At 40.9% G+C, this 17066-nt stretch overlaps 1 protein-coding gene across 1 annotated transcript in view; it reads right to left on the reverse strand.

The window, feature by feature from the left end:
* cps1 (carbamoyl-phosphate synthase 1, mitochondrial) overlaps positions 1–17066 on the reverse strand; it is an 85166-nt gene that overhangs the window by 13845 nt on the left and 54255 nt on the right. The window contains exons 29-32 of the mRNA XM_083536259.1: positions 11612–11689; positions 7294–7401; positions 5777–5866; positions 4683–4853 (exon numbers count right to left, since the gene is read on the reverse strand). Coding sequence (XP_083392385.1) covers positions 4683–4853; positions 5777–5866; positions 7294–7401; positions 11612–11689 — 447 coding nt within the window. The remainder of the gene's footprint in view (positions 1–4682; positions 4854–5776; positions 5867–7293; positions 7402–11611; positions 11690–17066) is intronic.

A 17066-nucleotide genomic window follows, 5' to 3' on the forward strand; every position in this document is an offset into this window, starting at 1 on the left:
AGGGTGACGAGAAGAAAAAAAAAGTACATGTAGAGAAAACTAAGAGAGGAAAAAGGGAAGGAAAGGAAAAAGAAAGAGAGAAATGGAACAAAAAATGGAGAGTAGAGGAGCCATGATGTGGAAAACAACAAGAAGGGAAATTAGAGAGTGTAAGGGAGGACAAAAATATAGTACAGGAGAAAAAAAGAAATATAAGGACAGATAGTATGATATGTGGCCAGGAACAGTAGAAAAGTAAGGAAACAAAAATGAGACAGGATTAAGAAGTGAGGGGACTGAAGAGTGAGGTGACATGAGAAAAACAGGACATAAATAAGACACTGGGACAGGTGATCTGCGTTCCTGATTCCATCTTAGGGGTCACGTCCAAGCCACTGGGGGAAACATCTTTGAAACAGTCTGAATATGCCAGCCTCACTTATAAATGTTAATGTGAGTAGGATAATAAACACCAGCATCTTACACTAATCCTGCTGTGATCGGGGACGCAGACATTAAAGATTCTCATCAGGACAAAGTAGACCACACTGACATGCTGTGCATGATCAAGACAAATACAGAACACTCGGGGACGACTTTGTCAACAGCTCGAGCTCAGTTTCAGCTTCTACTCACCCCAGATGTAGTACAAATGAAGAAAAGGATAGAAAGAAAAAGGATAATGCAAATATCACTGGAATTGTCTCTTTCCCAAACCATTTAATTTTGTAAATATCTCCTCCTGCCTTCCAACAAAGGACCCCCTCCCTTCTAACAAAGGTTTCCCTCCCCTCAAACAAAAGTCCCAAACCCTTATAACCAAGGTCCCCCTCCCCTCCAACAAAAGTCCTCCTCCCTTTTAAAAAAGGTCCCCCTTTAGACTGGAGTCAAAGACCATAAAGTTTATAGTGATACACCATGTCTAAAATACCTTATAATGCCATAAGAAATGTTTGCAGCCGAGGCCCCTGATGACTCATCGTCAATGCGAACACGCTTTTTCCATCACGGAAAACTCATATGGCAAATGTATATTTCAAGGTCTTAAGGGTAGTCGCGTGAACATCCGCAGCAGAGTAAATACACTAAGCAAGTCAAGAACACAACCTTAGCATGAACCGAGAAACGGCCAAGCGTGTAGTCACGTCGTGTTTCCCCTCCAAACTACTTTTCTTCCACGAGCTGTAATTTAAACAGCATTCGTTGCGCACTTCAGGAAAGCAAAGCGAAAAGCACAGTGGGGGCTTGTTAGGCTGAGAAAATCCATGTTCAAATGTTTTTTTTTCCTCTTTTCCCCTTAACTGAAGAGAAGACAGCATAACTGAAATACCCAGAACACAATGCTGTCTCTGGGCTCCCGAGTTCTAAAGCTGTTTGGAACTCTGATACTGGAAGATGAGATGAGACAGCGTCCGAGAGAAAAATCCGGAGTGAAAGTCTAATATATTCACACATTCCGACATGTTTACAAGTAAGCAAACCCACAGCGGCAGAAAAATTTGTCAGACAAGTTGAGTGTGTGTGTGTGTGTGTAGTGCCAGACCGAAATGGGGCTTTCTAAAGAGATGTGGGGGAAAAATAAATAAACAAAAACCCTTAAAAACTATAATTACAACAATAAAATGGAAAATCAATACCAAATATTCTGGAGTTCATCTAAAGTGTATCATAAATATTCCAATATTAAGCATTTTATTGTTAAAAAAAAAAGTTAGTCTCAGTGGGAGAAGTTTTGCCTATTTCCATCCATCCATTCATCCATCCATCCATCCATCCATCCATCCATCTATTCATTCATTTATCTATGATTCCTTGTATTCATCCATCTATCTGTATGAGAAGTTTTGCCTAGTTTCATCCATCCATCCATCCATCCATCCATCCATCCATCCATCCATCCATCCATCCATCCATCCATCAATTTATCCATACATGATTCCTTGTATTCATCCATCTATCCATCTGTCCATTCATCCATGTATCCATCGATTCATTAATTTATCCATCCATCCATCCATCCATCCATCCATCCATCCATCCATCCATCCATCCATCAATTCATTCATTTATCCATGATTCCTTGTATTCATCTGTCTATCCGTATAAGTTTTGCCTAGTTCCATCCATCCATCCATCCATCCATCCATCCATCCATCCATCCATCAATTCATTCATTTATCCATTATTCCTTGTATTCATCTGTCTATCCGTATGAGAAGTTTTGCTTAGTTTCATCCATCCATCCATCCATCCATCCATCCATCCATTCATACATCCATCCATCCATCAATTCATCCTTACATGATTCCTTGTATTCATCCATCTCTCCATCTGTCCATTCATTCATGTATCCATCTATTAATTCATTTATCCTTCTATGTATTCATCAATGTTTCCATCCATCCATGATTTTCATTCACACAAAATCTAAAAACAATCTGTGCTCAGGATAATGGTAACTACAAAGGTCAAATAAATGTATAGCTTTCATCTGTTTGTCTGTTCCATAATTGATGTCTGTAACCTGCATGTTCACATCCATATTATATATATATATGTGTGTGTGTGTGTGTGTGTGTGTGTGTGTGTGTGTGTGTGTGTGTGTGTGTGTGTGTGTGTGTGTGTGTATATGTGGACAAAGGTTTATGAACACCTGGCCATAAGATTTCTATGACCTTTCTGAACATCCCATTTCACATTGAGTTCCCATTTGCTCTTACGAAAATCTCCACTCTTCTGGGAACGAGTGTGTGTTTGTGGAAATCTTTGCCTCATTCAGCCACAGGGGCCGATGTAGGTGAGAAGGAGAGGAGGCCTTCGGTGCAGTCACATTCATCCCAAAGGTGTTCACTATGGTTAGAGCTCTACAACAGGAGATCTTCCACTTCAAACCATGCATCTTCATGGAGCAGGCTTTGTGCAGCACAGGGGTGCTGTGATGGTGGAACAAGTCAAGGGAAGTAAATTCCACTGCATCTAAAGTCATTCTACACAATTGTGCACCTTCGACTTTGTGGTAACATGTTTGGGGAAAAACATATATAGCCAGAAAATCCAATACTTTTGTCTATTTTATGTTATTTTGTATTTGCTGTGCACTTTATCTTTAAGCTTAATGTGCTGCAAAGTGCTATAATACGCCTTGCTGCTGTAACAACCACATTTTGCTGCATCTCAGATATTATTCGGTTGACAGAGGGCTGTTTTTTCGATGATGTCGATGAATTGGCGCACACAAGAGGAGAAGATGTCGGTATGTGGAATGAAATCAGAGCACGAATGTCACATAAACGGAGGATAAAACAGACAATTAGCCAGAGAGCAATAGCTTTCGTCCAGTTCTATAATAACTATGATTATAATTATAGATGATTGGTGTGGTCCCCTGGTGGTCTAGTGGTTAAGATGCAGCGCTCTCACCGCTGCGACCCGGGTTCGATTCCCGGTCAGGGAACCATCCCCAGCCACTCTCAGTGCCGGTCCCAAGCCCGGATAAATTGGGGAGGGTTGCGTTAGGAAGGGCATCCAGCGTAAAACATATGCCAAATCAAAACGTGCGGAGGATCCGCTGTGGCGACCCCTAACGGGAGAAGCCGAAAGAAACTTACTATAATTATTGGTGATCTGCTGACTTGGATGTAGATACAGTACAAGGATTATATGTTCATGTAATTGCCAGTGAGCAGTCAGATATTACAGTTTTTCTCAGTTGCTTTGGAGCATTTCTCAAATCTCTCTCTCTCTCTCTCTCTCTCTCTCTCTCTCTCTCTCTCTCTCTCTCTCTATATATATATAGATATAGATATAGATATAGATAGATAGATAGATAGATAGATAGATAGTGCCATTGTTGTACATTTGTCCAGGCTGTAATATTTTACACATAAAGCTTTACTGTTCAGTCTAATAGTTTTATTACTCTTTCCTCTGACTAAATCAGAGAACAGAGTGTGAGTGAAAAAAGAAAACCGTACGGGATTGTTATTGTTCGATGTTATTTCCATATTTCCATGCGACAGCTCTGCTGTTAGGTCTCCGCAGCGTCCCTGTTTGAAGCTCCACCTCTCCACAGGCCTCTAGAATATTCACAGCCACGTTTGCTATTCCTCTAAGCAGCCTGGCAGGGTATTTAAAAACGCAGAGAGTGGCAGGAGAAGAGGATTATTCCTGCGCGATTGCCTCCTCATCAAGGCCATTGTGCTTCTAGTCTTCCGTTAATTATACCGGAAATTACTTCGGGAGAGCGGAGACGCCGCTCAAGCAGCAAGTGCACTAGACTCCAATTCCGAACCTACTGATACAAGTCGGTGTTCTCGACCACTGCTGGTAATTTAACACCGAGCCGGAGACGCGTGAAAAGCCCCCGGTGCCCGTGTCGTTTAAAGGCGAATTGAATGCTGTGAGATACCGAAAAGTGTCTGGAGAGTACAAGTTTTTTAATTGGAGCGCGAGGAATCCGTCTGGCTTTCACATTACTTCACATTAATTACATTATCATTCGTGCGGTTAATCACAGGGATAGCTCTCGCACCGAGGACGTTTAAAAAAATAATCCAGCGAATGGTATTAGGGCTCGAGTGGTAATTCAAGACCTATAAAGCAGGATAAGGGGGTTGAAAGCTTTGTCTCATTTAAAGAAGCGTAGAAATGACAGCATTGCTATGAAACTGTGCATTGATCTACTAGTTCTTACACACACATACCTTAATGCCAACATAGTCTACAGGAATGATGGGGTTCTCTAGAGTAGGGAGCCCTGACTCGTTCATCGCTTCTCCCACCATCACCTGGGTCGCCACTTTAATCAAATCCACGCCGATGGTTTTGGAGACGAACGGGAAGGAGCGCGAGGCACGCAGGTTACACTCGATCACCTGGGGAGGTCACAAACTCTGATTACACACTATTTAATCTCACAATTCAGCCTGAAACATTATATTTAGTAACTTTCTTTAGACTGAATTTAAGTCACACCGCCTTCATATCCGCATGTGAAAAAAAATCGCATACACTTTATGGACAAAAGTATTTGGACACCTAAACATTAGTTTTTTACAGTATGTGCTTCTTTTTGAACATCCCATTCCACATTCAGTCTGCATTTGCTGTTATAATAATCTCCATTTTTCCGAAAAGATGTTCCACTAGATTTTGTGGAGCATTAGGTTTTAGTGAAGTCAGGTACTGAATGTAGGTGAGGTGAGGAGGCCTGGGGTGCATTACGGTGCATCCTAATGGTGTTCAGAAGGGTTGAGGTCAGAGCTCGTTAGCAGGCCACTCAAGATCTTCCAAACCAACCCATGTAAAGCATATCTTCATTAGGCTGGCTTTGTGCACAGGGGTATGTGTGTTATGCTGGTATGGGTTTGGGTCTCCTAGTTAAAGGGTGAAAGGGAAATTTGATGCTACTGCATCCAGACACATTATATGTAAATGTTGGCCTCCAACTGTGTGGTACCAGTTTGGTAATCACATAAAGCTGGAAAACTCAGATGTCCTAATACTTTTGTCCATATAGTGCATTATTATTACATTTGGACAGTGGATAGTAAAAAAAAAAAAACTTTTGCAAACTTTTTTAGACCAAATCCATCGAAACATATCTATAGTAGAAATTAGACATGAGGAAAATCCAGCCTTTTTAAATAGAAAACAAAGAAATAATGCAGAACTATGAAAAATTCAAGACAATAAAAATGTACAAAATAATAATAATAATAATAATAAATTAAATGATTCAAGTTTTCTATAATACGTTCTCAGACATTTCATGGGAAGTAAAGCAGCAATCACTTACCATGACATCGTTGCCTTTCACCAGAAATTGAGTGTTAAATGGCCCTGAAATCTCGAACGCCTTTGCAATTTTCCGTGTGGCGATCTTCACCTGAAAATAACCGAAGGGGAAAAAAAAAATCAGCAAAAAACTTAAGAAGCCATAACTCAGGTTAAAATGTGTGCATATGCAGTGGAGACTGAAATCCGTCACTGTCGCAGGTTGTGCATGTCGGAACGGCAAAAAGACCAAGACGTTATTCGGTGAGAAAGAAACCATGACGGAATGAGTTCGATCTGGAGGAGGTGGAAGAGTGTGGCGTTGTCACTTGATCAATGAGAAGAGTCCGATCTTAATCTACAAATGTTCCATTGCAAATTAGTTTTAGATGTGAAAATGGATTCATGGCCTTTTTTACCTTTCTTATAATTTCATACTTTAAGACTGTATCTGAATATCTATAGATGTTAGGACATTTTCTAATAAACTTTCTCTCGGCTTCTCCCATTAGGGGTCGCCACAGCGGATCATCCGCATGTTTGATTTGGCACATGTTTTTACGCTGGATGCCCTTCCTAACACAACCCTCCCCATTTATCCGGGATTGGGACCGGCACTGAGAGTGGCTGGGGTTGGTTCCCTGACTGGAGATCAAACCCGGGCCGCAGCGGTGAGAGCGCCGCATTCTAACCACTAGACCACCAGGGACCTTTTAGGACATTTTCTAATACTGGCAAAAAAATTGGTATAAAGTATGACTATGACCAAACAAATCTATAAATGTACAGATGTTCCACTTTATAAAGAAACCCACCCTCAGCATCCCGACAGTTCGTTTCTCCAAACAAGGAGCTGTTTTTCTTGTAAAACTTGCTCAAATTGTTCTTCACCAGATGGAAATTTCTTTACGATCCACTTTATCCCAGAGCAGTTCAGTAGGATTCAGGTGCGGTGCCTGGGCAGGTCATTCCATGATTGATATCACTCCAGAAGACTGTTTGCTCTCTTAATACTCTTACAGAGCTCGGACGTACGCTTCGGCTCATTGTCTTGTATTGTGAATTCGGTTCCAATGAGCCGCAGTCCAGATTGAATTGCATGGTGTTGAAGTATGGAATGGTTGCCATGTTGGTTCAGGATTCCGTTCACTTTCAGGAAATCTCCAACATTTGCTGCTCTAAAACAACTGCAAACCATTAAGCTTCCACCTCCATGTTTGACTTTGGGGTTGAGGCAGTCTGATCACATCTTCTCTCCTGACCTCTGTCTTACACAAGTTCTTCTGTTAGAGGCAAAATTGTAACAATTGGACTTTCTTCTAGTCATTCTAGTCAGCGTTTTTTGCTTTTTAAATAGTTTGTTGCATATAAACATATGGAACATGCATGTGTCTCAAACACCAATAAAAGACTAGGTGTTTCCCAACATTTGACTATCCATCAATCTATCTATGTATATATGTATATTTATATATAGTATAGTATATTATAGTATAGTATAGTATAGTACAGTAGGTAAGTATAGAAAAGAACTGTGACCTTCTCCAGAGCTCCTTGACTGATTGACTGCGTGGGAAGCATTAAAGTGGCATCTCCTGAGTGAACTCCGGCGTCCTCCACATGCTCCGTAATGGCGTGAGCTAGAACCTGCAACGATGTGGCGCATTTCAATTCAGCAAGAGAAGCAAACACTCTTCTGTTATTTATGGTGATGAACAAGAAATATCTGTTGGGTCAGAATTAAATATTGCAGACAGTTTCAGTGTAACCTATAAATATCTTAAGCTTTTTCAGGTTCATATCCACATTATTAAAACCCATTTTTTCCTTACGCAAGCAAATTTTAAAGCTAAAAAAAAATCTACAACCTGAAACGGGAGATTGCAAATGAAACATCTCATGCTTTCCCTTAAGCAGGACACAATAACTACAAGCAAAATATTTTTTTTGTTCCAGTATTGAGATGTTTGTTAATGAACAATTAGCAGACTGTGATGAAAAAGCAGAATTCTAGACCACACTATTATATCGAACTTTAAACTGAGCGAAACTTCAAATTTTCACCAGAGAAATCTACTGCTAGGACATGATGAAGCCTGAACATGGGAAATCTGACATTTCCAGTCATATACGATTCTTCTTCAAACTGTTACCACAAACTTGGAGGAACACAATTGTATAGGACGTCTTTGGATGCAGAAGCATGAAGTTTTCCATTCACTTGAGACTAGGAGACCCAAACCTAACCAAGCTCCATTAAAATTTGCTTTACATGGGTTGGAGTGGAAGATCTCCCGCTATAGAGCTCTGACCTCAACCCTACTGAACACCTTCAGGATGAGTGTGAACGCTGACTGCACCACAGGCCCCCTCACCTACATCAGTACCTGACTTTACTAACACCCTTGTGGTTGAATGAGCACAAATCTCCACAAAATCTTTCTAGAAGAGGGGAGATTACCTACAACTAAATGAAGTTGTCCACAATTGGAGACCAATTGCTAAGGATGTTCTCCATTAAAGATCTATGTAGTTACTGTGGAGGGTTAAAGTCATGAATAAATATCTGAACGCCACTCAGATGAGCATAGGTTCCATTTTAAGTCTGGTTCCTCTGAAGGTTTCTTCCTTATACCATTTCAGGTAGTTTTTTTCCCTCACCACCATCACCATTGGGGACACATTCATGAATTTTAAATGTATATCCATAATATTTTAATCTTTTTGAAGCTAATTCGGGACCATGTCTATTGTTAAAAGTGCTATACAGATAAAACTGAATTAACAATCAACAGGTTTGAAAACAAAGGCATTTAGAAAACCGAGTAACAGTTTTAAAAATGGCTCTGCTGCAGGATTCGCATCTTCACCAGCTGCTCTGTAGCATTCAGCATTTTTTTCAGTATGACTGGCGCACTTTCCATTTTAGTGTTTCCCTATTGACTATCTATGGCAGTGGTTCCCAACCTTTTTTGCGCTACGGAACAGTTTAATGTCGGACTATATTTCCATGGATCGGCCTTTAAAGTGTGACGGATAAATACAGCAAAATAAAATGATACGACCGGCGTAAAAACTGTATTTTCTAAATATTATAATAAATGTGAATCCACTGTGTTGATTTTTGTTCATTTTGCTCGCTTGGGGGTTTGAATTTAGCGGTAATGTATTGCCGGAGCCCCTTTAAGAAGGTAGCGGATGGAGGTAAGACGTGACCAAGCAACTTGACATGCATCAAAAGTGATTCATAGACAGATGTGGGGAAGAGAATTCTGTAATTTTCCGAAATAAAACAGATAATAAATAAAATGGAAATAATGTAAGTAATGTATTCTTTCTGTGCAGCCTGGTACCAATTGACCCACGGACGGGTGCTGGTCCGGTCCATGGGTCAATGAATTCCCAGAAGAGTGGTGGTTATTATAAACGTAAAGGTTGTAGTGTAGAATGCGATGCTCAAAAAACCATGTAATAATCGTATATTGTATTTATTTAAAGTATATTTATATTTCAGCTTTTATTTCAGCAATCCTGTTAAAATGCTTTTGTTTAAATTGTCCCCTAGATCAGTGGTCCCCAACCCTCACTCTTCTGGGAAGATGCTCCACTAAATGTTGTGGCGGTTTGTGCTCGTTCAACCACATTACTCGAGTCAGGTACTGATGTAGGTGAGGTGAGGAGATGCCTGGGGTGCAATCAGAGTTCCAATTCATCCCAAAGGTTTTCAATGAGTGCCTGAGCTTTTATTCAGATCTTTTATTCCACCTTTTCCATTTAAACATATCTTAATGGATATCTTCATATTGTCATTCCGGAATGGTTCAAATAAAAAAATGTCTACCACATCCGAAGACATGCTACAATTGTGTGCCTTCAACGTTCCAGTTTGTGGAAGAACCACATATGGCTGAAAAGTTTAGATGTTCCAATACTTTTGTCCATATATTGTGATATTGATAGGCTATTCTATAACGTGTTTATTAGCTAAAGTTAAACACGGTGAGAGTTCAGGATTAAGATCCCTATGAAAGCCGACAGAAGCAGCGAAAGCCTAGAACAGAGAGTGTGTTCAGAATGTGGTGTGTTTTTATTAAGGTTGCTATTATAGGAGGATAACATCCCTGTTCCAGAAGGTAAGCCGAAACAGATGAAAACCTCCATCTGCTGCATAATGAAGTCGCACTAGTGTGGCTATGCATTTTGCTCGCACACTTTCTCCCACACACACAAACACACACACACACACACACACACACACATATATCCACACACACACACACACACACAGATTCAATCAGAGTGCTTCACACATCACTTTTGACCGAGTTTTGTTTACCACAGTGGGATTTGTTTGACCTTTACCCATTAAACATGAGCTTTCGGACATGTTTCAGACACGTGTGTGATAACCAGAGAGCTAATCGGCTGTATCAGAACGTTGCTGATTATCAGAGGTTTACGCGCCCCGGTCGGACACCTCATCATTTCCATAGTAACCGCTATTCACCGAATTTCTGTATACAGTAAATGCCAGGAAAACAGGGCACATGGTTAAGCTCTGATTTGTGAATAGAGGGCGGAGCCGGAGGAAAATAGGATCACATACTTGCTTAATTGTATTAACAAGTGTGCTCTTTGTCAAGAAGTGATGGAGCCAACATGTGTTGTGCTGTAATCACGTTTTTTATACCAAGGTATTCGTTTGTGTCAGTCAGGAAGCAAGAGACGTAAATCAGAGGCTGGCAAAAGAAGAATGGTTCAAGGTGGAGGTGGAACTGCATCAAGGATCGGCTCTGAGCCCTTTCCTGTTTGCAGTGTTGATGCAAAGTAATGGATAGTGTGTTAGAGAATTAAAGAAAAAATTGTAGGCAGGGTGGAGTGGATGGAGAAGAGTGATAGCAGGAGTGATTTGTGAGAGAAGAGTATCTGTGAGAGTGAAAGGGAAAGTTTATAGGACTGTGGTGAGACCTGAGATGTTGTATGGTTTATCGACAGTGGCATTGAGTAAAGGACAGGAGGTGGAGCTGGAGGTAGCAGAGCTGAAGATGTTGAGATTTTCACTGGGAGTTACGACGATGGACAGGATTAGAAATAAATGTATTAGGGGACAGCGCATGTAGGATGTTTTGGAGACAAGGTGAGGGAGGTGAGATTGAGATGGTTTGGACATGTGCAGAGGAGGGACATGGGGTATATCGGTAGGAGAATGCTGAGGATGGAGCCACCAGGAAGGAGGAATAGAGGAAGACCAAGGAGGAGGTTTATGGTTGTGGTGAGGGAAGACATGCAGGTAGTTGGTTTGAAAGAAGCAGATGAAGAGGACAGGGGGGAATGGAGACAGATGATCCCCTGTGGCGCCCCCTCAGATTTCATTGATCATGTTTCAGAGACATTCATTCATTCATTCATTTTCTCCCGCTTATCCGTAATTCGGGTCACGGGGGCAGCAGTCTAAGCAGGCCCCCGCCTTCAGAGACATTCCACAACATCAAATGCAACTTAAAAAGGATACAACAAAGTGGCAGTGTAATATAGCTGTAATGTTGAATTTCCACTGAGGAATACCCCAAGTGTTTTACAAATTTTATTTACTTTTTTAAATGTCATTCCACCGCATTAAATATAACTAGAATGATTGAAATAATTATTACAAAAAAAAAAAAAAATAGGTAAACGGTCATGGTATAAGAGGGAAAAAAATCACTTGTGGAATGTTTTTTAAAACCATCACAGCACATAATAACTAATTACTGCAAAATGAGAGAGTGAATATCAAATTGTCCCCTCTCTCTCTTTCTTTTTCACTCCAAAGAACATGTTCTTATCTATGTGACGATTTTGGGAAACTTTATTTTACCTTGCCTGATTTGGCCACTGCGTCCACTTCCACTTCTCTGGCTCCACGAATGAACTTCGTAATGACCACAGGATGCTCCTTTATTAGACACAAACACACACTGTTAGACGAATGCACATCTGACCTCATGCATGATCAGGAACAAGCAATAAGCATCATTATAAAGGCAACAAATCGTGAATAAATAAAGGGAAAAGAAAACTTCTCAGCTATGTTAAAAAAAAAATGGCTGGAATATAAACACGAAGCAGAACGAATGATGCGTCTGAAAAGCATCTGTCATTAGCATGCGGTGTGGCCCGAAACAGGAAGTTTGTAATAACTAGCAGATGGTGAAATGGAGTGGAGGAATCAGTAAGTATGTGTGTGTGTGTATGTGTTCAATGAAATAAGGGTCAGATTCAGTGAGTCTCCCGACATTCATTAAAACATTATTCATAATAATAAGTATCCCTGCATGAGTTTAGATAAACAAGTGGACAAATTTAAAATATCGACACTTTAAGAGAAAAATGGCAGCCAATGGCAGTTAGTTGTTTATTTCTTTTTCTGTTCTGTTCATTTTTTTTTCTTTTTTTTTTTACAGCACTTTTAACAAGGGACATTGTCTCAAAGCAGCTTTACAGAAATTAAAAGGTTATACAAGTTAGAATGTTTTAGTTTACTACCTACAAGTCTGTTCCTTATGATTGTTAGTTTGTCCCTAATGAGTGAGCCAGTGGTGACTGTGGCAAGGAAAAACTCCCTGATACTCAATGAGGAAGAAACCTTGAGAAGAACCAGACTCAAAAACGAACCCATCCTCATCCTCAACACCAAATGTCCATTCATTACAGTTCCATCATTATTGAGGTTTGCTGTTTAGTAATAGGAGCTTAAATGCGGAACTGTTCATGCAAACTGTGGTCCTGAACCATAGCAGACTGTTGATATTAATTCCAGTCCAAATCCATGCTCATAGTTCTTGAGTTGCTCAGTATCTTCATAGATCTTTTGGCTGTTGATGGTTCTTTCTTTATTCGTTGATTTATTTTACATATATGACATTCGATCAAACCCTGGTGTGTATTTTTTCCTTCTTTTAAAGGGTTCTTTAGACAATTGAAAACACAGCAATCACAATGGGACATAAAACTGTGACACTAAAACCGCAAGTGTTTTTGAGTGATGTCCTTTTACTCCTTTTTAAAAGGGAACTCTAGTGGACTCTGAATCAAATTGACTACAGGAAATGAATCAAACCTGCCATGTGTGGAAGATGGTAGCTCAGTGTTTAAAGCATTAAAATAAGAAGATCATGAGATTAAATCACAGCACCACCAAGCTGCCACTGCAGTTAATCCTCAGTTCAAATCAAAATCATTTTTATGTCAATTACATATTCATACAGAGCATGACATGGAGTGAAATGCTTGTTACGACATGTCAAACATATATACCCAGTATATACTATAAAAATATATATCTTCTTCATCTTGTTCTTTCTGCTGCTTCCATTAGGGGTCGCCACAGCGGATCATCTGTCTCCATACCCCCCCCTGTCCTCTACATCTGCCTCTTTCAAACCAGCTACCTGCATGTCTTCCCTCACCACATCCATAAACCTCCTCCTTGGTCTTCCTCTTTTCCTCCTTCCTTGTGGCTCCATCCTCAGCATTCTCCCACTGATATACCTCAATCTCAACCGGGTCTCTCTCACTTTGTCCCCAAGATGTCCTACATGTGCAGTTGATCTAAAAAACTCATTTCTAATCCTGTCCATCGTCGTCACCCCCAACGAAACTCTTAACATCTTCAGCTCTGCTACCTCCAGCTCCACCTCCTGTCTTTTACTAAATGCCACTGTCTCTAAACCATACAACATCACAGGTCTCACCACAGTCCTATAAACTTTCCCTTTCACTCTCACAAATACTCCTCTATCACAACTATAAATATAAATACAGGAGTAAACAGAAAGGCATGTGTATGTATGTGACATAGACATTGACAGTAGTACAGATTTAAAGTGTTGCAGTGTGATTGTCACTAAAATGTTCATGTTCTGTATTAAAGGCACACTGAAGGTGTACCAGTCCAGTTGTCGGTGGATAAAGGATTAGGCCAAATGTCGTTAATGTATGGGATGCATTTTTTTGATAAATGTAAGCTAATGAAATGAGGTTTGAGGTTTGTGGTAATAGCTGTGTTTAGCTGCTGGTGGTCAGCACAATGAGAAATAGGAGGTTTTTTGTCTTCTAATTCACTTCAATTCATTTGAATAGCGCTTTTATTGTCTCAAAGCAGCTTTACGGAGATAATAAAAATATTATAAAAATATTCAGAAGTTTGTAACTTTTAGGGTCTTTTTTAACCTTTCAACCAGTAACCACCAACACGCCCTTATCCAGACCAACTTATAATTATCTTATTTATAAAACTGAGGGTTAAGGGCCTTGAGATGGCACCTTGGTGGTGGGATTTAAACTCGCAACCTTCTGCTCAAAATTCCAACACCTTAACCACTCAGCTACAACTTCTGTAGGCATGTAGGAACAAGTTCCTGCTAATTTAATACCTGCTCTCTTGACCTTCAGTGACGTTCAGTTTGAAGAAATTCACATTTCTGGTTAAAAAACGATCGATTCGACTCCATCCACTCCAGACTGCATTTTGTAGAATTATCCGAGACTGCATAATTATAGCAGATACTATCCTTCTAAACCCTTTTACAGGGTTTCTTGGTAAATCAGGTCCATGTGAGTGTAATACTTTTTTTGTTTGTTTCTTTCTGTCACACATTCAACCCTGGAGATCAGTTTGATTGAGAGAATTTAAACTGCATTTCAAACGTATTATAGAAGAAGACCACACACAGGATTAACAAGCTAATAAAATGGTCATATCTCCATTCATATCTCCACATCTTTTTTGTGCTCCAACAAACAAATCCATGAGACCTCTCCACCAGGTTATTTGTTCCTGGATCACACTTGGGCCTCGAGTTTAACACCTCTACTTCAAACGTTACTCTGTTGCTTATTTCCTGCTCAATCTGTTGCTCATTTCCTCCTCCTCATCATCATTAAATCTGCTGTTTCTCTAACTTAAAGTTGTTATGAGATTAGTGTGGTGTTCCCAGTGGTTTCTAACATGTTACTAGGCAGGTGCTGTGGTATTCATGGAGCTGGAACAGTTTTGGGTCTCCTAGCCCAAGTGAAGGGAATATTTCAGGCTACTACATCCAAAGACATCTAATACAATTGGGTGCCTCCACCTTTGTGCTAACAGTTTGTGTAAGGACCACGTATAGCTTGAAGCATCAGGTGTCCCAAAACAGTGGTCCCCAACCCCCGGGCAATTGGTACCAGGCCACACAGAAAGAATACACAACCTACATTATTTCTGTTTTATTAATTATCTGATTCTGAACGTTTTTATTTAGGAAAATTACCAGATTCTCTCCACCACATCTGTCTATGACTCACTCTTAATGCATGTCAAGATGAACTCGGTCACATGTCTTCCCCCTATGTCGTATCATCTTATTTTGTTGTATATATCCATCACACCTAAAGGCCGGTCTGTGAAAATACTGTTTGAGATTAAACCGGTCCGTGGTGCAAAAAAGGTTGCGGACTGCTGTCCTAAAACATTGTATTCTACGCTATTGTGTTGAAGTGGAAGATATCCTGCTGTATAGCTATGAGCACAGTACAAATCTCTACAAAATCTAGTGGAACCTCCTCCCAGAAGAGTGGAGGTTATTATAAGAGGGAATGGGGACTAAATGTGGAATGGGATGCTCAAAGAGTACATACGAACCTTACGGTCAAGTGTCCACAATGCCAAAATGTTAACTCAATTTAAAAATCATGTTTTGGAAGTATAAGTCCTTCATTAATAACACATAATGCTTATTGATAGCTTTATAGACGGTTAGCTATAGATGGTCAAACATATGTGGGCACCTTTCCCCCCGTATAATGCTGGGTTAATCACCTCCACTCATCTGGGAAGGCTTTCCTCTAGATTTGTCAAGATTTGTAATCAATCAGCTAAAAAAGTATTTGTGAAATCAGGTCCTGATGTAGATGAGGTGAGGAAGTCTGGGATGCAGTCGCTGTTATAGTTCATTCCAAATGTGTTCTGTTGGGTTGAGGTCAGGGCGCTGTTCAGAATTCGTAAGTTCTTTCACTTAACACAACATGTATTCAAGGATCCCGGGGGTGCACATTCCTGAACAGATTTGAGTCTCAAAACATTCAAAGGGATTCTATACAGTTGTGGGCTTTCAAATTTGTTGCAATAGTTTGGAGCAGACTGAAGTGACATATGGCTGTGATGGTTAGGGAGTGCATATACTTTTTGGTCATACAGAGTATGTCAAAAGTGTTACTGTGGACATTAATGATATCACATTATGTTAACCTAAAGATCCATGAAGTGATTGAGCAAGGATGGATTTGGTCTGGAATTAATATCAACAGTCTGCTACAATGGTTCAGCACCACAGGTTGCATGGGCAGTGGCATTTGAGCAGATTTCACTGTACTGCACACAGGATGAGGGTGGGTTTTCTTTTTGACTCTGGTTCCTCTCAAGGCTCCTTCCTTATACTCAAAAAAACTCAGGGACCTTTTCCTTGCCACAGTCACCACTGGCTCACTCATTAGGGATACACGTATATATTAAAAGAAACGTCTCTAGGTTACGTATGTAACCTTAGTTCCCTGAGAAAACGAGACGCTGCATCAAAACACTGAGTGGCACTGCGGTCTAGGTTATAGAACCGCACAAAGGTCAGCGGGTTGGAGGCAGCCTCGGCCATGCCTGAGCCACAGCATCCAGTCCCAGTGGGGCTGTGGGAGTAAGGGAGAACCAGAGGGGACATTTGTATGTCTTTTGAAACGTGAACAAATCCACCTGGGCTCTCCCGAATTTCTCCCAAACTTGCTCCACCACATCGGGAGCTTCCATTCCCCGGGTCTCAACTCCTGCCTTGACAGGGTGTCTGCTGCCTTGTTGAACCAGCCCGGGATGTAAACTGCTCTCAAAGAGAGGAGTTTTCCCTGGGCCCAAAGGAGGATCTGGTGCACCAGCCTGCACAGGGGGCACGAACGTAGACCTTCTTGATGGTTGATGCAGGAGACCACCGCAGTATTGTCCATACAGACCAACACGTGGTGACCTCTGAGGTCGGAGAGGAAATGCTTCAGTGCTAGATGCACGGCCAGCATCTCTAAACAGTTGATGTGCCAGCATAGATGGGGCCCTTTCCACAGACCTCGGACGGAGTGACCACTCATTATCGCTCCCCACCCCGTGAGGTACGCATCTGTCGTTAGCATTAAGCGACGACCGGGGACTCCCAGCAGGGTTCCTAGAGATAAGAACCAGGGATCTTTCCAAAAATCTAAGGCACGTAGGCATCGCTGCATTAAAAGCCACATGTGAGCGGCGTTTGAGGTACAGC

The sequence above is a fragment of the Silurus aristotelis genome, assembly GCF_946808225.1.
Source record: "Silurus aristotelis genome assembly, chromosome: 3".
Taxonomy (NCBI): domain Eukaryota; kingdom Metazoa; phylum Chordata; class Actinopteri; order Siluriformes; family Siluridae; genus Silurus; species Silurus aristotelis.